This window comes from Triplophysa rosa, linkage group LG11 (genome assembly GCF_024868665.1).
Source record: "Triplophysa rosa linkage group LG11, Trosa_1v2, whole genome shotgun sequence".
In the NCBI taxonomy this organism is placed as follows: Eukaryota; Metazoa; Chordata; class Actinopteri; order Cypriniformes; family Nemacheilidae; genus Triplophysa; species Triplophysa rosa.
The window spans coordinates 14359590-14385974 of record NC_079900.1 but is presented as its reverse complement, the minus strand read 5'-3'; the positions used below and the strand labels follow the sequence as shown (position 1 = coordinate 14385974).

Sequence of the window (26385 nt, the reverse complement as noted above, 5' to 3'; positions counted from 1 at the left end):
AGTAATTCACGACAGAATTTAAATGTTTGGGTGGAGTACCCATACAAGACACGCGAAAACTGATAAAATCGATGTTATTACATTTTTTGTTTGGAACTTTTCCTGTGTACAAATATGACTGTTGTATTGCTTGAAAGTGAATATTAACTTGTTTTCTTTGCAGTATTTGAGGTTTGAAAAATACATAGCATCTTTTCTGTTATTTTGACCTTTCTCCCCAGTTTTTCATTTTCTGCAAACATCTTTTTATTTGAAATTTGGGAGAAATGTTGTAAGTAGTTCACAGAATGAAACAAAAATCATCATTTCACCTAAACACATCTATCAATTTTAAAATCAGACAAACTCAGAAAAAATATATATATACTTTGCATTAATCAAATTAGATTATTGAATTAACTTACTGTATGAACAAACTGTCATAGTGTGGGTGCATATAATAGGATTCTAACAGACATCTGATCACCGATGGTGCTTTTATTAGAACTTGATGCCACTAAATCAAGAATCTCTAATGAAATAACATACACACTGTATTGTGTATGATCTCTTGCTTTTTTGTGTATTTTTGTTTTGATGTCTTCGTATTATTTTCCTTTATTTATTGTGTATACTTTTATTTAACAAAATAAAAGCAACCATGTAACAACCAGTCAATTATTAATTCACAAACCCCGGCCTTTCGCTCCTCAGCCTCTGCTCGGACAGAGCAAAGGAGGGAAAACGAATTTCCCGCGAAAAATTAATAAGCGAAACGGAAGACGGCGTGAGCTCAACAGCACACACTCTACCAAACTTGACTGTAATTTTCAACATCGAGGTTTTATCAGCTGTGCGGAATACATTCAAGAAGGAGGGCGGCTAATATTCCCAGCACTTTCGACTTTAGGTTGCGTCCTATAGGGCACAATATATATTATCTTGCGTGTATATTCTTAAGGAGAAAACAGTTTATGAAAATAATCCGATAGCGAAACGTTTGCTAGCTGCTAACCTTTTAAAATACTCTGTCCTTCGAGAAAGCGGGAGTTTTTTTTCTTCAGTGTTTCAGCCAGCGTTTGATATCTTGCTGGGGCTGATAATAAAATACGGTGTTTAGTACTAATAAAGTCATCGAAATAGCCGTATAAGAAATTCTCCAAGGGTTCAGTCTTCGTGAATGTTACACAGTCGCACTGTTTCTTATGTGTATGTAGGCTATAACGTTACAGTCGTGGAGTCGCGAATTCCATCCGGTGTGTAAAACAAACTGAACTGAAAACCGGCTTGTTGATGTTAACTGTTACTTTGTTGAGAGGGCGAACCAGTCTCGGCTGCTCTCCCTTTGTTTGGGCTCAGGACACGGCTGAATCCATTGGAGTTCCGTTTCAAACATTCGATTCGACCACGAACACGATTTTAGGATGGCTCCACAAAAGCACGGCTCGGGTGGAAATGGTTTTTATGCGGGCACCACGGCTAGAGCCGCTAATGGAGGCGCGCACGTATCGTCCGCTGTTGTGATGACTTCAGTGAAGCGACCCAAGATGGAGCAGATCCAAGCCGACCACGAACTCTTTCTTCAAGCGTTCGAGAGTAAGTTGCTCTGGGATTGCCGCCAATCCGACTGTAAAAGCACGTAATTCATATTTCCGCAGTGTTTGCTGTGCCGACCGTGTGTAATGTGGCGATTTCAAGCCGTTTAGCAGGTTGCTAACATTATCGCACCAAACTTGTGGTCATGTAACGTCGTGCCTTTGTATTGAGTCAAACCACAGCCTCGTGTGTCAGTAATAAAATATGACCTTAAAGCTTCGCTGGTGTGTAAACACAGCAAATTATCGTTTATGTAGCGCAGTCTCCGGGATCCGATTGTTTCACGACACTCCTAGCACGGAGGCTAAAAACGATACTTGCCAGCAAACTGCCCAGTAGCTTACAAAATACCGAAATGTGTCTTCATGTGTAAAGTATCTGGATGGTATGTAAGATTTTGGGGCATAATATATTGACAAAATTATTAAGACGCTTATTATCTGCCTAGGCCACATCCTATATGAAAATTCAACACGTGCATCATCAATGTAATGACACGTGCTTAAATGCTGCCTTTATGTGCTTTTTTGCTCAATTTTATATGCCAGCAGGAGAATTAACAGTCATGAACAACAGGAAATGAATGAAAGATAGATTCTGGACACTAGCTTGTGGCTACAAGACAAGTTGTCTTGCCAAACTGCCACCTTGATTCATGTGGAAGAATTTCTGAGAAAAAATAGTATCCCTATGATAAAAATAGTGTTTTCTTTAGCAATTTACACGATCCAGTGATCCAAATCATACATGATTTATGGCTTTCTAATGCCTCTAAACGTCTGTTTACAGAGCCAACTCAAATATACAGATTTCTTCGGACAAGAAATCTCATAGCAGTAAGTAGGCCTAGACCATGAATAAATGATTTGCTAATGCATTTTGATTCAAAAAAGCTGCTTCACCAATAGATTAATCGGTTGCATGTTTGTTTTTGTTCATTTATCAGCCAATCTTCCTGCACAGAACTCTTACATACATGGCCCACAGAAACTTGAGAACAAATGCAAAAAGGTAAAAAAAAGTCTGCTTGAAAATGAGAACTTTTCTTGTTTATTGAAAGCCACACCTTTCATTTACTTGTACCAGCCACACATTGACTAAAATTTGCATGTTAACAGAAGCATTGTAACGGACAATGTTTTTTAGTCTTGGATAATATGGTTGAGGATTTCTTTACCATCTTAACGTATGGCTAATGTTTTCTTTTTTTGTCATTTGTTGCTTCAGAAAGGGCTTCAATGTGAATGATCTGCTGTTTAAAGTAGAGAAATCAAAAGTGGATCAGGAGTCCCACAAGTATGATTTTCTTGATCCAGTTTTACTGCGTCCTCTCACTTTAAATTTGCATGAATAGGTCAAACGTATGCAAAACGCTTTTAATCTAGTTCTTTTTATTTTGACCTACAGCATGGCTTCAAATCTGCAGCTCACTTTCACTGGATTCTTCCATAAAACTGGTAAGCCGACATGAAACGTTTTTAGCCTCAGGCGTTTCCTTTCTTTCTTCTGTGAATAATGTCCTTTGAACAGTTGGTGATTTTGATTTGTTGTTCAACGTATCAGATAAGCCATTGCAAAACTCTGAGAATGAAGAAAACTCAGTGTCCGTGGAAGTGCTGCTTGTCAAGGTCTGCCACAAGAAGAGAAAGGTAAAACTTTGGCCTTGACGTGTCGCAAATAAACCATTTGAAATGGTTTCATTGGCCCTGATCACCAACAAAAACAAGCCGTTTTAATCAAAACAAACAACCTTGTCTATTACGCATACTGTATGCGTGTCCTTCACAGCATTTAATAAACGTTGTCTAATCTGACTAAGGTCAATGTACTTGCAGTTCTTAAAGGGGTCATGTGGCGTGAATATGGGTTTTTCTGTGTCTTTGGTGTGTTATAAGTTGCCCATGCATGTATTAGACATGTAAAATTGCAAAAAATAAAGTGTCGGAACAAAAGATGTATTCTATCTAAAAGTGAATGCTCACCCACACCTGCCTGAAACGCCTCTTGTAACCACACCCCCACAAATCTACATCAGTTCGTAGTATGATTGGACTAAGACTGCCCAAATGTATACGCAATAGGGATGCTCAACCATTTAACTGTTAACTGATCGTTAAAATTTTGACCGGTTAATACTATCAGTTAAACGATTTAAAAGATATGTTTAATAATATTAATAATATTTTTCTAATAATAAAAATAATTTAATAATACATTTTAAATGACTATTAAATCGTACATGTTTTTAGTTTTCTGCATGGTGAAAGAAAAACATGCTAAGCATTAACTCACGGAGCATGCAGACGCGTGCGACTAGGTGTAAATGCCCTCCGAAACGTTTTCGAGACAGATGAAAATCTGATCACGCAAGTCACTTGATGAAACGGGACACGTGTAATTCATCTGATTGTTGAGGCCACCTTTGTCAGTGCTTTACTCCTCCAAACGGAGTGCCACTGGCAGCCTTGCTCAAGCTCTTTGTTTTAAATGTAGACACGGGACAATCGCGCTCACAATGCGCTGTGACATTCTCTGTCTTCCCAGCACTATGGCTCAGCAAAGCTAATAGCAGAGCTACTGCAAGGGAATTTCGGTGCTAGCCATCAATTTATCCTTTACATAAACATATCTCATGGATGCTTAGCATCGTATAACAGATCGGATGTAGCTATATATGTTTAGCTAAGACAGTGGTGGAAAGCAAATGTGACGCGCTTCCCGAGGCGTTATCTCTACATTCCCGGGACATCCGTGAAAAGGTGTTTTCTGCCGCGGGTCTAATTGTCAACAAGCTCCAGACTGTCACCACAACACTAAACATGTTACTTTATTAAATAAAAACTCCAAGCTTTGGATTGAGGTAGGCCTGCTATTTTTATTTGATGAAAAAACTTTCTGACGTATATAAACTTAGCCGGATCTTCTGTGTTTTCGTTTTGTTATAATTTGTTAATTATTTCATTTTTTTTCTTGCCTGTTTATTTTATGCTGTGGATTTATATTATTTTCGTTTTTCTCCATTGTCCAAAACGCCACAGGTTCGTGAAAATGTGATAATATGTGAATGCAGGTGCTGTTGTTGATGTATTCGTTATGCTGCAGTTTGCATGTTAAAATAAATCTGAAAAAAATGTTTGTATTGTTAACATGTCACAGACCCTCGTCAACTTTAGCTTTGTTCTCATTTCGAAGTCTGCGTCCTCCGGATGTCGCATGCGAAGGCGTATGCGGCAGACAAAAGCGACCTCCGGAGGACATAGCCTTCGAAATGAGACGCAGCATGTATTTTTTTAATTCCAATTTATTATTAAAATCTTATTGGTTAACAGTTAATGTTCGGATAACGAGTGTCGGTTCTCGGTTAGGGAAATTAACCGAAATGAGCATCCCTAATACGCAAGTAAGGTGGGCGTACCTGTCAGTACAATTGCTTTGGAACCTGATGTTCCAAATATGGTAAGAGGCGTTACATTTCTGCCACACGCACTGGTGAACTGGCCAATCATAGCTCACCTCGCTTTTCAGAGCGATGAGCTTTGTAAAAAATCTGCACGTTTCAGAGAGGCGGGGCAAAGAGGAGATACAAACATGCACGGTATGTTGAAAATACAGCGTTTCTGAACCTTAAATCGTGTATACACATTGCATTACATCTAAAACAAACAATAATATTTGTTTTAGCCGTGTCATGTGACCCCTTTAATTATTTACCGGATAGTTGGTTTTCATCTATGTGCTATCTGGACTTTATGAACCGTTTTAACTCCTCTCATTTATGTTTGTTGTTAGGATGTGAGTTGTCCAGTTAAGCAAGTGCCTACTGGCAAAAAGCAGGTGCCTCTGAACCCAGACAGCAGTCAAACCAAGCTGGGAAATTTCCCAACGCTGGTGGTTCCCAGCCAAGAGTTCGAACCCAGTAACAGTCACATGGTGAAGTCTTACTCCCTTCTGTTCAGAGTGTCTCGTCCAGGGGGGCGAGACATCAGCGGGGTGACCAACAGAGAAACCAGTACGATTTTCAGCTTTTGATTGAGACATGACATACCATGATGGCATTGTGTAGATCTTTTCATAAGAACAACATCTGTTTCATTCTTTATTTTCTCAGATGTTATCGAAGAGTTGTCTAACAGAAAGAAGAGATACTTCCCTCATCAGGATGATGGGGAAACTACGTTTGTCGCACAAATGACCGTTTTTGATAAAAACAGGTACATTTCAAGTTTACGACTACTGATAAAATATTACATTTGCCTGCTTGGTTTCTAAGCTGTGTGATGTGTTTCGTAACAGACGCCTTCAGCTTTTGGATGGGGAGTATGAAGTCTCCATGCAGGAGATGGAGGAGAGTCCTGTAGGCAAGAAGAGGGCAACATGGGAAACCATACTAGATGGCAAGGTCAGTTACAGGAAGTGTGTATGCGTGTTGCGATCCAAATATATTGTGGGTCATTAATAAACCATTACTCTGTGTCTCAGTGGCTGCCACCCTTTGAGACCTTTTCTCAAGGACCCACACTGCAATTCACTTTGCGATGGACCAATGACACAGCTGAGAGAGGAACGGCACCAGTGGCCAAACCGCTGGCCACACGCAATTCAGAATCAAGTGCGTTGGACATCAGCAAACCAAACAATATAAAGCCTCCACAGGCAGTAGGTAAGATCCTTTACGGTGATGACCAGCAAACATCTGTGGCTTTCTGGGTTAGTCATTGTTCATAAAGCAGCTAGTGTTTTCAATACTTGATAGCAATGTTCTGCCATTCAGCACAGTATAGACTGTGATGGGAAAAATGTGTTGATTTTAAATGCATTGATATTGACCAAAGTAGGGCCGGGTGGTATGACGGAATATTCTGTTACCGTGGAATAAAATGTCAACCATAAGAGATTTTTCTATTCCGTCGAAAGTAAATAAGTAGGCATGGTTAACTCGGCGCTCTGCAAGTTGGCCGTTATGATGAGAAAAAAACATGTGAATTAATCTACCCATAACAAATCAAATATTCTTTTGACCTTTCAGTCTGTAGTTTCGTGATCCGCTCAAGTCCGGCACGTTCTCTCTCACCCACATTGCTCGTGCAGGCATCTGCACTTGCATATGAAAAAATCTCATTCTCACGTATTTCAGAAGTCAGGTTGCTTTGTAAAGCTGTTAATAGTTTAAAAAAAAGCGTCGCGTGAGCGCTTTTAACGTGATGCGTTGCTACCTCCCGTTTTGGGAGATGCGTGTGGAGTCACCGGAGACTCGCATTGCAAAGACAAGCGCGAGAATAAACAAACCTAAAGACAGAGTCGCAACACCGTAACAGTGCGCATCTAATACAGCGTGAAGAGCGATGAAGACCTACAGTACAGACCCCATGAACACCAGTTTATAACACCAGTCATATAGGCCTACATGTATTCTCATTGTTTGTGCATATATTCAGACTTCATTGTCATACATGTTGTCTATCTTCCTACTGTATACATATTTGTTTATATTTATCTTCATAATAATAAATTCATCATAATAAATTGATTATCAGAACTTAATTTGATATCTTTACTACATTTTCATAACTTGCCTACATTTTAACTATGGTGAGCATTTACAGTAAATGAACTAATAAATAAATAAATTGAATAAATCTAAGAAAAATTAGCTATAAGATATAGAATTATAATAGGAAATTGTTACTGTGAAACATATATTGTTACCGTGAAATAAAATTACTCATTCCGTGAAATTTGAATGAGATTTTTGGTAATTCCGCCCACCCCTAGACCAGAGGTTGGTGTTTATATCAAATCTGATTGGTCCTAAACATGTTTTTGTTAATGAATATGATTATTATTCTGGTTAACATTATGTTTGACTGGTTGCAGCTGTTGATCCGGTCGGCAATGATCTGCCACTAAGAAGAGAGCAAACTCAGGTTGAACCTCGACAGAAACTCAGAGTTTATTATCAGGTGAGTAACATGCATGTATAGCTTCGCCTCAAGTGTATGTGGTGAGCTTACTGTTTCCACCTTTTTGCAGTTCCTGTACAACAATAACACACGGCAGCAGACGGAGGCCAGAGATGACCTGCACTGTCCCTGGTGCACTCTGAACTGCCGCAAGCTCTACAGCCTCCTCAAGCACCTGAAACTCTCACACAACCGCTTCATTTTTAACTATGTGGTGAGCAACATCACACACATTCACAAACACCTCACCTTGAAAAAAGACTGACCTGGTCTTTTGGGATTTGTGAGAAATGTTTAAACTGACGAAGCTCTGTTGATTGCCCAGCCTCATCCTAAAGGAGCCAGGATAGATGTGTCAATTAATGAATGCTATGATGGCTCTTACGTGGGCAACCCTCAGGACATCCACTGCCAGCCTGGCTTTGCCTTCAGCCGTAATGGACCGGTGAAGAGGACTCCAGTGACACACTTTCTTGTCTGCAGGTCTGTGAGCTCTGAAAATGAAGGAAGAGTGGATCTGTATTTATGCTTGTAGTTGTTTTAGATCGGAATAGAGTTTGAATGATCCTTTTTTGTGCAGACCCAAGCACTCAAAGCCCAGCCTCTCTGAGTTCCTGGAGTCTGAAGATGGTGAACAGGAACAGCAGCGTACTTACATAAGCGGGCACAACCGCCTGTACTTCCACAGCGACAGCTGCATGCCGCTGAGACCGCAGGAGATGGATGTGGACAGTGAGGACGAGAGGGACCCCGATTGGCTCAGGGAGAAGACCGCTATGGTGAGGAACTGAGGAACATTTTGGATTTGCGATTACAATACAAATTGCATTGTCATTCAGTGACTGACTGGATTTTGTGTGCTGCCTACTTTTAAAATTACAGAAAAAGTTTTAGAATCTTGAATATTTTGTGTATCTTTCTGCCCTTTTAGCAAATCGAGGAGTTCTTGGATGTCAATGAGGGCGAGAAAGAAGTGATGAAACTGTGGAACCTGCATGTAATGAAACATGGGTATGTAATTTCTCGCTCTGTCCTAGGCTTCAATTTTATGGTGTACTGAATCTAAAACTATGCTAAAAATGTCTTTCATAACATGCTAGTTTTATGTTTTTATATTACTGTGGCCTGTGTGCACAAGTCTTGTGTTTTTTGATGGCTCATCAAACCATGAGCTTGATCACATTGCTTATTATCTCATTACTTTCCCTTGCAGATTCATAGCTGACACCCAAATGAATCAAGCCTGCATGTTGTTTGTAGAGCAGCACGGCACCATCATTATCAATAAGAATCTGTGCCGAAACATTCTTCTCCATCTGGTCAGCATGCACGACTTCGGCTTGGTCAATACCGTGACCATAGACAAAGCCATGACTCACCTCAGAGATCTGAAACAAGAAGATGGCCAGGAACTGTCTCAAGACAATGACGCTATCGGTCCTGCCGACGATGGTGGTCCCAGCGGCGATGGAGAAGGCAGTGTATCAAATCCAGTCAAGAACCATAGTCTCTGAAACCTCCAGTGATTGATCCATTTCAGAATCTGCATTGAATCTAGTATCAGTGGGCTTTATGTGCCCGTGGATGTGAGAAATGCCACATTCTGCACAGGCACTGAGTTAAAGGTGATGTAGAGTTAGTAAAGGGTTGTGTGGTTTGATGGTGCCATGATTATTATCTACAGATCGTGATTTTGGGCCTGACATCAATCTGATGCGAAAAGCAATTCTCTTTGTCGATTGGAATTACTTGAAGATGTCATTAGTCCTCGTGATGGACTACATTAGCGGGTAATTTCAAAAATCTCCCTTTGGTTTTCTCTCCCCACACAACCCCGTAGCTCTAGCGAATTTTTAGCACTTGTTTTAGGTGCCTGTTTTTAAAGGAACTATGAAGATGTTTTTTTTTTAATATATTTTGAATATGGATGGTTGAAATGGCTCCTGCAAGCTTGCTTTTATTGTATACTTTTACAGGGGTTGGTGTACTCGTTCGGAAAACTTGAACTTTTTAGTTTTGCCCGTGTATAGATTTTTTTGTGTATAGTTTTTCAACATTTCTTTGACACTGTGGTTTGTGCCACCCCTAGATACAGTTTTTCTTTTTTTGGCATTTCATCTGGACCAAAGTTTAGTTGGTCTGTTCTTGGTGACTAAAGCAAATTTCCACAATCTCGAACCACACTTGAAGACTTGACGAGACTCAGATCAAGGAATGATGTCAGGATGGGCAATGCTGCAGACTGTCTACGTTGACAATGCAGTGTTTAAGTTTGCCGAGCCTTAACAGTGACCTTGCAACGTGAATACCAACAGGTACAGAGTACGAAAAACACAGCATGATGAAATGTCTCGCAGAAATGTTTACACTTGCCTTACCCATGAACACATGGATTCTTCAGCAGGATTTGAACCTTTGGTGTACTTTATGCATTTAAAACTTTTAAAAGCAGGTTTACGTCAGTAAGCGCTGCTTTCGTTCACTGTTCGTATCATTTGGGTGACATTGTACTGCACACGACACTGTGCCCAGTCACAACCAAATGCATTAAGTCGATCACAAAGTGTCTGCTCTGCATAATCCTTATGCTTATGTTTCCCATGGATTGAACTGTCTCTGGTGCCCATTTGTTTTGAATTTGCTTTGCATTCATGTGTTTCTGAGCAATCTTGTTGTACTGTGTATATAAGTTTAGTCCTATAAACTTGGCTTTGCTGAAGGTGATTATATTAAGATTATTTTAGACCAAAGTGAAATGGCTACAATTTTTGTCTAGTTTTATCAAGCTTTGAACTGAAAAATGTATGTCATCCGTTTTCTTGCTGTATGCATCTGATTTAATAGAAGGGAGTCTTTTTTTATCAATCTTTACTGCTTTGCTTAGACTGGTTGTGCACTGGTTAAAAAATGGTAATCATTTTTGACCGATGTTGGAGATCAATTATTAGAAGTGGTTACATAACTCGCATTATGCTCCCAATACTTGCATACAAAGACCAGCATCAGTTACACACATTTGTTTGGTATAAGTTGATGTCAAAAATAAATCTATATCATGAGTATGGTATAAACATTATGAAACCAGCTTGTTCAGTCAGTTAAATATGCTGAAACAAGTGATTGAGGTTTTCTATTTAAAATAAAGACTTGTTTCCCCCAGTGGATACCTCACAGATGGTATTGATTGATTTTTTTAAATCTGTGCAGTTAACGTAATAAAAACCAAAGGATTAGTTCATCTAAATGTTCCAAACAGTTTATTAAATTGCAAATGTTCAGTTGAATCCTAACAGTTTTTCTAAGAAGGCACAAGCAAAATGAGGTAAATATACATTGAACTGTCACAGTTTTATAAATAGAGTTAATAGAACAGACATCCTGTGGGTGTATCATTGTCTCGTGTGCCAGCGCAAACAACAGCTAAACGTATTACAAACGGTTCTCTTGTGCAGTGAGGAATTATATTTAGTACCTTAAAGGATGTCTCAGAAAAACAACAGCGCTCCGGCTCTACAGTCATTGATGGGGACAATTTAATGTTTTAATGAAAAACCTCAAAATGCTTCAAATGTAACATGTAACTATAGAAAAAGACAAACTCGCTAATGAAACACGAACTTGTACAGTAAGAACAAAAGACACGTGTATTAAGATACAATTTAAAAAAGCTCTTATAAATGGCACAACGCTGTGAAATATCACAGTTCTTATTTGAAACGTCATTGTGTTGGTATGTTTGGATCAGCATTGTGTCAGCTGTGAACTAGCTGAATCATTTGCACTACCATTTGTGATGGAAAAATTCAAAACGGTACTTAATAACACTGAGGTCAGTACCAGGCAAACAGCAATAAAAAAAATTGATGGGTACATCAAACTATTATGTTCTAAACACATCAGCTTCTAATATTGAAACAGGTTTGTGTATATTACAGGTACTCTCCACATGTGACCTACAGAAGAAAGGATTGTCTGAGCATTGAATTTAGTGCACATATTTGCTATTATTTGTGAAGTACACTTCACAGTGGATTTATTATTTTGTGGTAAACCAGGCAAGCATGCTTCGCTACACATAACCTGCGAGAAAAGGTCTATACTGGACTATCTTGTACAAACATGTACTGTTATGCAAAGATGACAACACAGGTATGAATGTGATAAGACCATAGAGTAGTGACTGGACTTGTATCACAGAACAGAGAACGTTCGATTTTAGTTATTAGCTATTCTGTGATAACTGGTTCTCATAACACCAATTTAGAAACAATAACGGCTTAATAGGCAAAATGACCGAAAATGTGACAGCAAAACACTTAAGCGGTGTGAAAATCTGGAGGAAGTTGAGGTCTTGAATTCAGAACTGAATACATTGATGCGGTATGGTCCAGCACACTGGATCTTCTACCATGTTTTCATCATTATAACTTAAAAACCCAATCAAAACACCAGCACTTTCCATCCAGGGTGCGTGAAAGAGCAGCCGAAGAACAGGCTGTCCACAACCTGATCCAGCAGCCAATCGAACACCACTTCTCTGTTCCCTGAGCCAATCGTCACCCTCAGCTTGAAGGTTCCCTTATCGTTAGGGTTATTGTTATTGCTCACAGGAAAGATGTTGACCACTTCCATGTCAAAGGTCACGGATGAACCAACAGTGACGGCTGGCAGCTGGTTGGTCATCTCTTTTCCATTCACAAACACAGCACCTGGAAGAGAAACAGAGCACCGCGAGGAAAGACACTTAATACAGAGCATTTTATAAATTAGATATTTGAATTGATTTCACATAAACGGAATTGATATTCGGAATTTAAACAGCAATGTGTACAGATAGATTTACTATGTATTGTATGTGTACTGTATACTGATGCATCTAAATAGAAATGAATGATTAAAATTATTAATTTAATATCAGACGTAATATATTCTTTTTCCTTCTGTTCATTTTGTGAAAACAGGGTTCGCCTTAAATCACACCATTGGTGGAGATGCAGACAGCCTGGTCCCTCTGCAATGAGTCTGTGCCAGTTCTGCTGTCCGCACATACACCTAAACTATCACGCTTATCTGTTGGTCCTGCAGCCGTGATCCTGCAAACACACATTTCAGAGCCAAAAATCAGACACACCAAAAGGTAAGACATTTGTTAAGCATGTACAGTAACTTTATGCCATGCCAGATTCTATGACTATTTTTATGGCGAAGTATAGAACTAAAAAATGTTTCACATTTTTGTCATTTTGTTCTAAAAACAAACTAAATTTGGATTCAAAGAGTTTATTTTTAAGAGTACAGTGCTCATACTTCTGTTCAATGTTATTTATGTGATCTAAACCTAAGAGTCCCACTTTCAAATGACACTGGGAATGTACGACTAATGTAACAGTATGACTGCTATGAAATCTATTGGCAAGTTGTATTGCATCTCATAAAAGTCGGAGATGTACTTGAAGGTGAGGGTCTGGCCGCAGAAGTAGGTGGGGGAGTTGGAGTACAGCACACCCCCGTGACCTGACGACGAGTCACTGCGCATGGTGATGTTTTTCCTACTGCTTAAAATGTAACCATCCACACCTGCACGCCATTCTGTAAAGACACAATAAAACAGGCTCTTCCTCTCTCTTATATAATGTCTGAGAATGTTTGCATAGTTGTTTCTAAATATTTACCGTGGGGTGCAAGCGTGGTGTAACCAGTCTGTGGGATGCTCCACGGACTCCACTCGGTTCGTCCCTCTCCTCTGGCACACACGCGGAACAGGTGGTCCATATGCGGGTCAAGGTGAAGCACCAGGAACTCGGTGTCTTTACCGATGTACGCGTCCTCATACTGAGAAGAGTTACCACGGCGATACTGCAACCGGTAGTCCTGAGGGGTAAAATCATCATCCACCTAAAAACAAACGACAGGGGCTGAAGATCAACCAACTTTAAATTGAGAATTATAAGACTTCACAAGAATATTAGGTCAGCTTTATAAAAAACAGCATTGTATGATTTTGTAAAGTATGAATGATCGCTCTTCTACAACAGTGTGTTAATAGACAACTACAAAACATGAACATCGTGCGTTTTACAGTGAGAGGTTGGCCCACCTTGCACCAGCGCACAAGCACACCACCCGGTCTCTCCACCAGCTCTTCAATCTGGACCGGCGGATAAGAAGCCACGCTGCCGTGTCGAGCCACTTGAGTACGGAACGTGTGCAGCAAAGAGTCATCCAGCTGCGCAGACAGACAGGGCACATCCACCAGTGTAGGTACCTCAGGCAGGCTGAGGGCACACAAAGGTGACGTATTCATACATAACACAAATTAAATGTGACAACATGACAATCCAAGCTCTTCTCCATTCAGTGCCTCCACAGTCTTGTTAGGTGAACGAGTTTGTGTGCTCCTCACCTGTCTAACTGGATCTGCAGGGCTTTCTTAGTGAAGCTACCCAGCTTGTCCTCCTTCTCATTTACACCGCAGCGGATGGCAGCCTCCCCTGCAGGGACAGTCACACAGCCGGATTATAATGTTCATGCTTACAGTGTTGCAGAGTGTTTGCACAATTGGATAATAAACTGTAAGAATTAAAAGCAGTTGATCTCTACGGGACAGTAAAGCGATTGCAAAGTCCTTCTGAACTAAATCAACTGATCTCAAAGGGAATTTACAGGTATTGCACTGTCAGTTTGTTAATTCATGTAAACCTTTAATCTGCTAAAGATTTAATTTCTGCAAATTATTTACATAGCAGGGGACTAGGGATGGGTACCGTTAAGATTTTATTTACTGCTTATCGATATCGGTACTTATCAATACAGAAAATGCCACATAACAAAACGTGTTCCTTAGCATACCACTTACGGCATTTAGCATGTGCATAGGAGCACATCATAATGTAATTCAACATACTTACTTTACATCACTATGGTTATTTGGCTGGTAGACCGTATTTCTTTTTTCCTTTCTGGTTTCAAGTCTACATAAATGTAAGTACTATTTTCTAAGCTGGAGTAAGTAATTTTTTTAATTATATGTACTATTTTTTATAATTTTACTAGCACATTTACTTCAATTTACTAAAGTAAGTAAATATACTCCGTGGCCGAATTATTAAAAACAATGTTATAACTCAAATAAAGGACTTTTATTTTGACGGGTTGCCGCAAAGGGGTGTTTGACGGAAGCTTCCTCGTTGTGAAACGCGGACGCTGAAAGCTCCACAGCGCAACCTTGACACTCTTTCACTCATAAACACGCAAAACAAGCAGATTACAAATACATCGCGGAAATCATATTGCCCTAGATATCACACATACGATGAGCAAACTTCGGCCATTCGGACATCATTCAGGGATGGAAAATGACAGGCAGCAGCCTCTAATTCGCCATTTAACACCCGAATACACAGAGATAAAACAACGCAAGTATTGATAACAGTATCGTTTGTCATGAAGCTTATCGATACTCTGGTACTATTGACCAAATTATGTACCGGTCCAAAAAAGTACCGGTTCACGGTACCCATCCCTACAGGGGACCGAACACTCATACAGAATACACAATAGTACAGATTTGTAGTTGCGCTGTCAATAATTTCAGTGGCCCAGATTTTCACTGGTAAAAGTATTAAGGTCCAGTGTACGAAATTTAGCGGCATCTAGTGGTGAGGTTGCGTATTGCAACCAACGGCTCACTCTACCCCCTCCCTTTCAAAGCACTACGGTGGCTGACACAGGACTAAGATGTCGTCACATTTTTGCTTCTTTGCTGAAGGAGATAACGTATTTACGAAACGCGCTCTGTAGAGCAGTTTGTCCGCTACTATAGAAACAACATGGCGAATTCCATGCAAGGGGACCTGAGGTGTATGTAGAAATAGATAAAAACATAACGCTTCATTATGTAAGGTCGTTATACACCTCTGAAGACACAGTTATGTATATTATATTGCATTTCTGTCAATAGATCATCCAAAATATTACACATTGGACCTTCACACCATACAATAACAAAATCATTTTATAGCATTAATCTTGGGTAGTGTGTTCGTGTAAAACTGTACTTGCTCACTGTTCATTCATGTTAATTCACAATGAACTTACTGTGACACCGTGTCTACACCGGATGCGAAACGATGCAACAAGACACAATAGAATGCATTAGAACCCATCATAATTTAAAATTTTGTCCACACCAGACATGGCGCGGCGCGACAATCCCATTAGAACAAGCCGTTAATCGCATTGCACGTTGTGAGAATTTACTAATGGTAACAAAAGCGTATTTTATTATTAAAAATGTATTGTTTTAAAAGACTACACTGTATTAATGGAATTAAATAAAATCAAACTTTCCAAATTTTGTTTTCTACTTTTTTCATACCAGCCTTTCAATAAAAAAAAATGTACCACTGATATAGTCTCTCAAGCTGACATATGACAGAACTTTGACAGCCACTGACTATTCTTCAACAAGGAACCCTTTTTATCACAAGCCTAAATCTAATTTTGTAGTCTAATAAGTACTTTCTCAAAACAAATTAGGGTCTTTATATACTTTCAATTCTATACAATGAAATTATTATAAGAGCTTGTCTCATTGTAGCTGAAGAATCACTGCAGATCATTGTAGTGGATGACCTTTAGTTCCACTGCTGTGGCTTTGAGACACACTCACCCTCTCTGAGCAGTTCATCGGCTGTGCTGATTCCATGCTCAATGAGCTTCTGGCAGTCGTCTAAGGGGCTGACGCTGTCCAGCTCGATGCTGTCGACCTCCTGGAGCAGAATGTTCAGCCTCTCAGTCAGTAGCCGGCTCACAGTAGTCTGCAGATCCTGAAAGTGCCGTTGCAGAGTCTCGCGCGTCTGGCTGGCACTGCCCCGTACCTACACATGGCACAAATGTGCAAAAGAGAGGTACAGTGAGGGAAATAAGCTTCTGTCTGTAGCCTATTCAAGGTTTGTGCAGGTCTCCAATCTTGTCGCTGACATCCTTTAAAACCTATTTGGTCTGGACCATGGTGTTGGAGAGGTTGAACTGGAAGATACAGATTCTGTTGGCAGGCATCTTTTATATACATAACAAGCTGATTTAGGAGTACTTTCTTAAAGTGACAGGACTAATCTGTGGTCCATATAGGCACATAACCAATCTGTGGAGCCAGAATTCTTGCTAGTTGGTAGGGGGTCAAATACTTATTTCACTGACTGAAATGCAAATCAATTTATAACCTTTATATAACATTTTTTTCCCCTGGTTTTTTTTAATATTCTGTGTCTATCAGTTAAAATAAACCCACCATAAAAATTATAGACCCTTCATTTGTTTGTAAGTAGGCAAACTTACAAAATCAGCAGGGGATCAAATACTTATTTCCCTCACTGTATAAATCCTGCAACTGATTTTTATCTTGTAAAATAACAAAAACATTTACAATGCTCTGAAAAGCGAGGTGTGCTATGATTGGCCAGTTAACCAGTGCGTAGTGATTGGTCGAATACTGCAAGCGTCTGATGGAAATGTAACGCCTCTTACCATATTTGGAACATCAGGTTCCAAAGCAATTGTGCTGACAGTACTGACTTGCGTATAAATTTGGGCGGTCTTAGTCAAATCGTACAACAAACTGATGATGATTTGTGGGGGTGGTCTTACACGAGGTGTTTCAGGCAGGTCTGGGTGAGCATTCACTTTTAGATAGAATGCATCTTTTGTTCCGACACTTTCATTTTTGCAATTTTACGTGTCTAATACATGCATGGGCAACTTATAACACACCAAAGACAGAAAAACACATGTTTGCGCCATATGACCCCTTTAAGCACTTCAACGTCATAAACCGCAGACTGAGAAAGATTTACGTTTATTCAAAAACTCACAAGTGTTACAACTGTAAATCAAATATTGTATGTCCTAAAAAATGTAACATAAGTGTTACATAAATCAAAGTAACTTAACACAACTGGATTTTGGCATTTTAAGGGCCACACACGCACATTTACATGAACAGGACAGTAGATGATGTGTAAGACTAAAAGCGGATGTGGTTACAAGTAGATGGTACTTTTCATTATACTTGATGCATGTTTCAGAGTAACTGCTTCACCTTCAGCAAAATGGAGCCAAGAGTGACAGGAAGTCTAGCGGTTTACAATGCAAAAAAAAAAACAGTTCCTCTTGCCTTGTGAACATGAAACTCGGGTTTGTAAAAAGGGTAATGGCTCTTAAAGGCTCTTCAGTGCCACATCAAAATACTCTGACATGAGCAAAAATTTTAATTCACTAAATTACTGAATGAAATACACAAAAAAATGAGGTTGAAAATTCTGTAAAATCACTAGAGCCCTTTTCTATCAACACAAACATTGATGTGAACCATTTCCTCACACTGACAAACAATATAATACAGGCAAACATACTCTACATTCTGAGAACTCGTTGAGTCACATTTTTGGAACGAGGAACATTTTAGGCCCTTATAACCAGTGAAACGTGACGCTGCCTCGAGCGAAAGCATGTTTACAGATATGCGCTTATACGTGCACAGTGCAAAAACATGGAAAATGGGTCGTCATGACGATTGACGATACTGCCGACCAGCAGTGTGGTACTCGACAGACTGTTGTCGCAGTGTGTAGGTAGAGAGATAATGCTCCAGGAAGTGAGAAGACAGTCTAAAATAACACAGATAAAGTGGACCAGGATAAATGCACGAAGCCCAAAAGAGACGTTTGTTAAGAGCGTGTTATTAATCACGCCTGTTGGAAAGTTCCATACAGTGCTTTGTTTGCGGCTGATGCAGGAAATGCTTCTGTCCATAGACGTGCAATATTCCTCATTCGCCTCAACTCTTATCGTGATCGATCTGAATACTTTGAGCCAGGACTGAATCTCTCGGCTAAATATTGTTATTCGTGACAATGAGCTGAGAGGGATGTGTAGAGGTTGGGGGCGGGATCTCTGGGGCTTGGCTGGTTTGGGTGGGGGGCCATTGGAAGCGCAGACTCCCCATCACAGGATGTTTAGACGTAGGACCTGGATCTCTGGGATCATAAGGTCATGCAAACCTACAGATTTAGAACACATTTGTTACTTGTCGTAGACAGGCTGTGGCAAACAAAGCCAACTTGTAGGTTTTAGGGAAGCCTCAGCAGCTACGAAGAAGTGTAAAAGTAAAGAGGAAGTGGACAAGAAAATTTTTCAGAGACAACATCAAGCTAACTAAGGATGGCTGCATGGTATGACTAAAAATTTACAGCTGTGGAAAAAAATAAGAGACCATTTTCAGTTTTTCTGAATTTACTATTTATAGGTATGTGTTTAGGTAACATGATTATTTTTGTTTTATTCTGTGACCTGCTGACAATATTTCTCCCAAATTTCAAACAAAAATATTGTTTCTATTTGCATTTATTTCCAGAAAATGAAAACTGGAGAAACAGATCAACATAACAGAGAAGATGCTGTGTATTTTTTCAGATTTCAAATACTGCAAAGAAAACAAGTTCATATTCACTTTTAAGCAATGTATTTAGGAAAAGTTCACAAAATATTTTTTATGTAATAACCTTGATTGTCATCACAGTTTTTATGTGTCTTGTCACACTGTCAGTCTTTCACATTGCTGTTGGATGACTTATGTCACTCCTGACGTTTGATTTTGTTGAAATTCAACAAACACTGGACTGGAATGGCCACAATACATCTAGAAATGCTGATTTGAAATGAAAATTTGAAATGGTCTCTTAATTTTTTCTGTGGCTGTATTTTATGGTATGACTGTAATGATAGTTATAAGGATGTTATAAAGATAGATTTATGCATTTGGCATATGCATAAAAACTGATATATGATATGACAACATTTAAAAAATATGTGTATATATGATAACAGTACTGCATTGTAAATATGCATAATGCATAATCATGGCATTCAGCTGTAACTATAACCATCCCTCTTTTCTGTTTAAATTCATTGAACACTTGGATCGTCATACACAGAGGCCTTTACAAAGACAAGAAATAACACAGGAAGTAAATGGTCACAGGGTCCATGACCTATACACACGACTGTGTCTCTGTGCTGAGCGTGGCATGTGATATAATCATATCAGATGGGATGCACATATGGGATCTTGCTTAGACGGCTGCACACGCTGTGAGGTTAATCACAGAGCACCGTAGGGTGTCGCACAATCACCCGTCAATGATCTTAAACTGGAGGAGTTTGGTTTAATCCTCCATCCCGTGAGCTTAAACATTCTCTGAGTTCACTGTCTCTTACGAAGAGCAGGAAATAACAGCCTTGTTTACACTCTGAACAAGGCATTCTGGGAAGTGGGAGGGAAGGAGGAAGTTGGGTAAGATGCCAGAAGCAGGAGTCTGCCGATAACAGCGAGCAGCTTTGCATCCTTCAGCCACCCCGGGAGACACGCAGCATGAATCAGCCCTTCTGTGCTGACCAACAGGCTTCATGGCACGAGGGCCGACTCACTTCACCAAGACGGCAGAAGTATCGCATTTGCGCTCTCGAAAACACCCACATATGCCACTTTATTTGGTTACTGTAGAGAGCTGAATGAGATATTGTTGCGCTGTTGATGTGTTTGAGGATATTGTTTGGGTGATGCTGCATGCGATCAATAGTAATATCTTTATTGTCGGAATGGGTTTGGTATGACGGTAATGCTGCCCGTAACTCAATGTGACACAATGTCAAAATGGATGGCTCCACATATCTCATCGGTTCAAAATCCTACTAGGAATAACTGGCAAACATTATACACCATCTGACAGGCTGAAGTTGTGCCATGTTGTGTAGCAGCTTAGGTGTGGATAGAAAAACTGCTTGACACTGAAGATAATATAAGAATTCTTTTTTTTCTGTGTCAGTACAGAGATTCACAGCAATACCTGTTTGCGTGCTTGGCTGAGTCCATGCAGTCTCTGCTGTAGCTCGCTCCTGTAGTTCTGGGCTGCCTCGATGCTCTCCTTTGCCTCCTGCAGCAATGCCTCCGCCTCTATTGACATCCTCGTCGCCTCTACCAAAGCACAAATATCAACGTAAAGTGTAGGAAAACATTTCCATTTATAGAGATAACAAACTTCGGCTTGGATTTCTCATCTGTGACGTTACAACACTTCAGGGACAACAACAGAAGCCATAACACACCCACTTTGGAAAATGGCACGCTAACAAAGCTCAAATCAGGGGCGGACTTACCATTAGGCAACGGAAGGCAATCGCCTGGGGCCCCGAGCTACCAGGGGCCCCCAAAAGGAAGGGGTGGACTTAACCAATAAGCCATGTCAGCAGCCACGTAGAGCCCCAAGTAATCATCAAAATAGTTGGGATATCCCTGTCAACGTTTTACGTTATTACATCTGTACGAAGGCACTCCCCCTATTATAGATTAGAGTGGACCATTCTGTTAGCACCGTATATGCGCGAGACGAGTTCGACACCAGCTAGAGAAAGTTAACGCAGCGGCGGAATTAGTAGAACTGCCCACAGCGAGAGTGTCATTGGCAAAACTAAGTAAAAGTCGCAGGGAAATAAAACAACAAAGAACGCAGCTACACTAGCGGAGAGGAAAAAAGATGATTTACAAAAGATTGTTGCCAAAGTCTCTGCTTTTTCCCCACACAAACTCCACCGCTGCTCATGAACACCGACAACACAGTTATAATGACTGACAACCAAAACATCTGTCAAACAAAGAGCGCTGTGCGCTTGGTAGGAGAGAGCGGCCAGTTCAAAGGTAGAAAAGTTTGACTCCGCTGCGCAGACCGATGGGCACATAAAGACATAATATAATAACGTCAGTTAGAGGTGGGCGGAATGGCCAAAAATCTATTTCACGGAATGAGTAATTTCATTTCACGGTAACGATATATTTCATGAAACAATCTCCCATTATAATTCTATATTTTATACCTCATTTTTCTTAGATTGATTTAACTAATTTATTTATTACAGTTCATTTAAATGCTCACTATAGTTAAAATGTAGGCAAGTTATGAAAATGTACTAAAGATATCAAATTAAGTTCTGATAATCAGATGTATTATTTATTCATATTTATCTTCTGGCTATATCATATACAGCAGGAAGATAGACAACATATATAACAATAAAGTATGAATATGCACAAACAATGAGAGTACAGTAGACTAGTGTTATAAACTGGTGTTCATGGGGTCTGTACTGTAGGTCTTTATCGCTCTTCACTCTCTATTTGATGAGCAATTTTAGTGTGTTGCGACTCTCTGTCTTTAGGTTTGTTTATTCTCAGGCTTGTTTTTGCACTGCGAGTCTCTGGTGACTCCTCACACGTCTCCCAAAACTGGAGGTAGAAGCGCGTCACATCAAAGCGCTCGCGAGCATCATCGCACATTTCAACGCAAGTTTCACCTTGGCTCACCTGAAGTTAAACTTTATAAAACTATTAACAGCTTTTCAAACCAACCTGACTTCTGAAATACGTGTTGAGAATGAGCTTTTTTAAATGCTGGCGCAGATCCCTGCATTAGCACTGTGGGTGAGAGAAGCGCCGGACTGGAGCGGATCACTAAACTACAGACTGAAAGAAGGTCAAAAGAATGTTTGATACGTTCATTTGTTACGGGTGGATTAATTCATTTGTTTTTTTCAGAATAGCGCCTAATTTGCAGAGCGCCGAGTTAACCACGCCTACTTATTTACATTCCGCGGAATACACGGAATAGAAAAATCTCTTACGGTTGACATTTTATTCCACGGTAACGGAATATTCCGTCATTCCGCCCAGCCCTAACGTCAGTACAGTGCTAACGATTCATACTGTAAGCACTAGTACAGAAATTTGGTCACATTTAAATGCATGAAAGGATGGAGAGAGGGCACACTTTGTATATAGTAATCCCAGATCAGGGGTTTTCCTGCATAAAGGAATTGGAGGCGGCCGCCTCAATCAAATTTCGTGCCGCCTTAGACTCTCGTCAAAAATATGTCGAGTGTCTTCACAAAAAACACTGCGTGCATTATTAAACAGATTGTCGTTTGTAACTGCAGTTACGAAACAATGGAGGCGCTGTTTCGTTACCTGCAGTGAGACGCTGAAGAGTTCAGTAAAAGAGCTATATTAGGAGCTGTATTAGCTGTGTTTCATGGCTGTTCAGCAGTTTTACGTTCAATTTACATTTTCTTGAATTTCTTGCAAAGATTTCTTAAATTAACTTGCAGTACATCATTATAATGTTTTTAGCTGTAAAGTTGGCTCGTTGCATCAGCGTTATTCTGTACACAGCGAGTTCGCCAGTATGAACGCACATTGCGATCAGAACGACTCGCAAACAAATGACTCCTTTGAACCAATTCGTTTACACAGAATGTAAGAGATCAGTGAATCGTTCAAAGCTCAGTGAACTACAAGAGAACGTATGGTGTGAATGAGCTTTGCTCATTTAGTTGACTGGTTACTTATGGGCTAAAAAGTCTTATAAAAAAAGGCTTATATTAAAATGTTCAACTTTTCTGTTTGATTGAATAAATTTAATGCTTTATATAACTTATTAGTTTTCATTTCATCAATTTTTTTTAGAACTTTAATATAAGTGTTTTGTTATGACACTTATCCCATGTTTTTCATTTGGGAATTCATTATTATATATTTTTTAATTAGTCAGTATTTGTGTTTATTAAGCTTAGTTTTCCCCTGTCACTTTGACTGGGGGTGAAAAGTTGTGTGCTTTGAGGAGGAAGAAAAATAAGGGTCGCAGTAAAGTAAAATGGTGCATAGTTGGGGCCCCCATACATGGATTTGCCTAGGGCCCCCAAATCACTAAATCCGCCCTTGGCTCAAATAGTAATAACAGGAGCATGAAATTCCATACAGGCCTCAAAACCATAGCCTGTTCCTGAGGGTCAGTGATCATATAAAAAAATTCCTCAACCACGTCATTTCCATGCGTGTTTTGAATCATAGCGACACGTTCACAGGCTTATCTGTTGATTTCATCATTCTGAGCTCATACAGCAGTCACATATAGTTATGACTAAAATCCTCAGCCAATATTCAGCAAGGTAGCCTTGAGAAACCACATCCATGTCATCTATCACATCAGCGCAAATATCACAGGAGTCGCGGAAATGATTTTCTGCAGGCTACGTTCTGCTTCACAAGCTGTGTGCTATGAATTCATATCTCAATAGCAAGAGAAGAACAGTTTTCATAGTATGGCACGGTATTATTGCAGTTTTTCATCAATATGAAGTATTTAAATGAATACAATGAATATATACAGCCAAAATTAGGAGACCGTTTCAAAATTATTTTCAGTTTTTCTGAATTTAATAGTTATAGGTATGTGTTTAGGTAAAATGATCATTTTTGTTTCATTCTGTGAACTACTAACAATATAATTTCCCCGAATTTCAAATAAAAATATTGTTTCTATTTCCATTTATTTAAAAAAAATGAAAACTGAAGAAACAGTTGAAAATAACAGAAAAGATGCTCTGTATTTTTTCCAGACCTCAAATACTGCAAAGAAAACAAGTTCATATTCACTTCTGAGTAATACAACAGTAATATTTGTACATGTATTTAGGAAAAGTAAAAAAAAAATGTATGGGATAACATCACATTTTGTGAGACACCATTTTTGCAAATACAAAAGAACAAGTAAAATGAAAATGTATGATCCAGTGGAAAATATGTTGATAAACATGTATATCATATTGAGAAAGATTGTAATAATACAGTGTATTTTGTTTTATATATTCTTTCATAATAACATCTATCTGCTTCTGTTTCCATCTATATGAAGCTGCTTAGCAACAGTGCAAAACGCGAAATAAATACATTTGAATTGAATTGAAATATCTGACCACTTATTAAACCACTTCCTTAAAGGTCGAAATGAAAGTAATCACATTTCTTTCATCTGCCCATGTGGTTTGAATTCACAAACATGACTGAACCTATCCATACAGACTACCCTGAACAAAACTACACCTCATCCAATACTTCCTGTAGAACATTTGTACCATTGTACAGGAAAGAACAAAAGCTGCCTAGCTGTTTATTTGTGTAAGCGAAAATGGATACAGGACAGGTGGATCGAATAGAGAATGAAGCTATGCAACTCTCATGTGAACGCTTTCATCCCCACCTGTGAGACTCAAAACATGTCAAATTGTAACTAACTTGCGTCAACAGGTGTGTAAACTTAGAACCTAATTTTCAGTGATTCAAATAATATTATGAGCTGTAAGAGCTACAAATTTAGCAGATTTTGACATTCAACATGAAAATTGATCAAAGGGAAGGGAGGGCTTCTCCAAAATCTAATCCATGGTTTAGCAATAGGGATTCCAGATTGTGGGGGTTAGTAATCTAGGCAAAGAGCAATTATATTATATATAATAAGACAAGCAATTATATTATCTGTTGCTGGTCGAGACTGATCCTTTCCCACAAGTGAATACATCAGGGAGTACAGCACAGGCCTGGCTGACTTTCAGAGGGAGGTGACCTAGATTTACTGACAAAATAGTGCATCTCCTGCCAACATTGGGACATTACTGATCAGAAAAATGCACTGCTTCACAAACTGTGACCACCCACTGATGGATCTTCTTATGATGGAGACAAAATATGAATTAAACAAATACAAATGTGTTTATAAACTGCTATACATTTCTAATATTTGCTACCCATCAGCTTTACAGTATCTTAAAAAAAGGGTATAACCTTTTTTGTCCAGTCTCAGCACTACAGAGACGATTTAAATAAAGCAGTACACCAATTCTCTATGGGCAACACGAAAGCATCATACACAACACCCAACATGTTCATACATGTACAAAACGAGAAAACAAGGGCGACAAAGAAGCAAAGAAAGAAAATGAAACAAAGAAATAAACCCCATATCATAAACTCCACAGCAAAGACACATGGAAATTAAAATATTCTGCATGTATATCAAACCTGAAGAAAGCATTTAACAAGGCTCTTCTACAGTATGATCTTCAAACTCCTCCACCCATAAACATCATCATAAAGAGTCAGAACTTGCAGTTAAACACTAAAATATAAACTGTAAAAGAACCACGAAGTGTTAATTAGCATTTTTTGCAATCTTACCTTATGGGAGCTTGTCTTGTGTCATATTAACTTCTGCAGCGGAGTTCCGCCATTGACGCTCTGGCAACAGTAAAGCGCTGCGGGCGAATATTTTCAGTTTGAGATATCCCTGTCAGCCAATCAAATGACGGATCACTATGTTTTCCTACAATCTGCTGTCATTGCTAGCCAATCAGATAATTCAACGCTACTGGACTCCCGCCCCGTTTTTTGTTAAAAACCCCATGCGCATAAAGGAAGCGTATGGCAGACAAAAGCTAAACTTTCACACTGTAATCACAAAATAAAAGTTGTTATCTAGGATATATATTTATAAACTCAAAACACTGCCAAAATCCCCAAAATAAGAATGATTTACAACCAATGTTTTCAGAATGCGGCATACATTAACTGTGAGGGTCAGTTAGTACTGTACTGTCCAATAGGATATATGGTGTAATAATTAGCCACATTGCCAACTTGCTTTTATAACCATAGAAATAGTAGATTAATTATCTCTACTAAAAACTAAACAAACTGTACTTTAAAGCGTTCTGAAATATCAAGATATTTTTAGAGTGACATCAACAGCATTTACTTTCACCTACTACGTGATGTTGACATATTGTGCCTACAGCAATTTTCCTGTACATTGCCTGCGGTTATGAGAAGCTGAGTACAACTTTATGAAAACTTTAACTTATCAATGGACTATAATGGATATATCCATCCATCATCCACCCATTCTCT

At 39.3% G+C, this 26385-nt stretch overlaps 2 protein-coding genes across 2 annotated transcripts; one reads left to right on the top strand and one right to left on the bottom strand.

Moving 5' to 3' along the window:
- Positions 1–785: 785 nt before the first annotated feature.
- On the top strand, positions 786–10697 carry suz12a (SUZ12 polycomb repressive complex 2 subunit a). The gene is made up of 16 exons (XM_057345659.1): positions 786–1575; positions 2365–2411; positions 2522–2586; positions 2803–2871; positions 2983–3032; positions 3139–3224; positions 5365–5584; positions 5684–5786; positions 5869–5974; positions 6055–6235; positions 7450–7535; positions 7606–7749; positions 7861–8018; positions 8116–8314; positions 8467–8546; positions 8749–10697. The coding sequence occupies exons 1-16, from the start codon at positions 1404–1406 to the stop codon at positions 9047–9049; spliced, it is 2067 nt and encodes a 688-aa protein (XP_057201642.1). The 5' UTR covers positions 786–1403; the 3' UTR covers positions 9050–10697.
- crlf3 (cytokine receptor-like factor 3) lies at positions 9968–25768 on the bottom strand. Its single transcript, XM_057345661.1, has 9 exons — positions 25657–25768; positions 20441–20568; positions 16207–16414; positions 13939–14026; positions 13633–13810; positions 13208–13430; positions 12986–13124; positions 12516–12628; positions 9968–12244 (listed from the first exon to the last, which is right to left on the bottom strand). The coding sequence occupies exons 2-9, from the start codon at positions 20555–20557 to the stop codon at positions 11976–11978; spliced, it is 1335 nt and encodes a 444-aa protein (XP_057201644.1). The 5' UTR covers positions 20558–20568; positions 25657–25768; the 3' UTR covers positions 9968–11975.
- Positions 25769–26385: the final 617 nt, after the last annotated feature.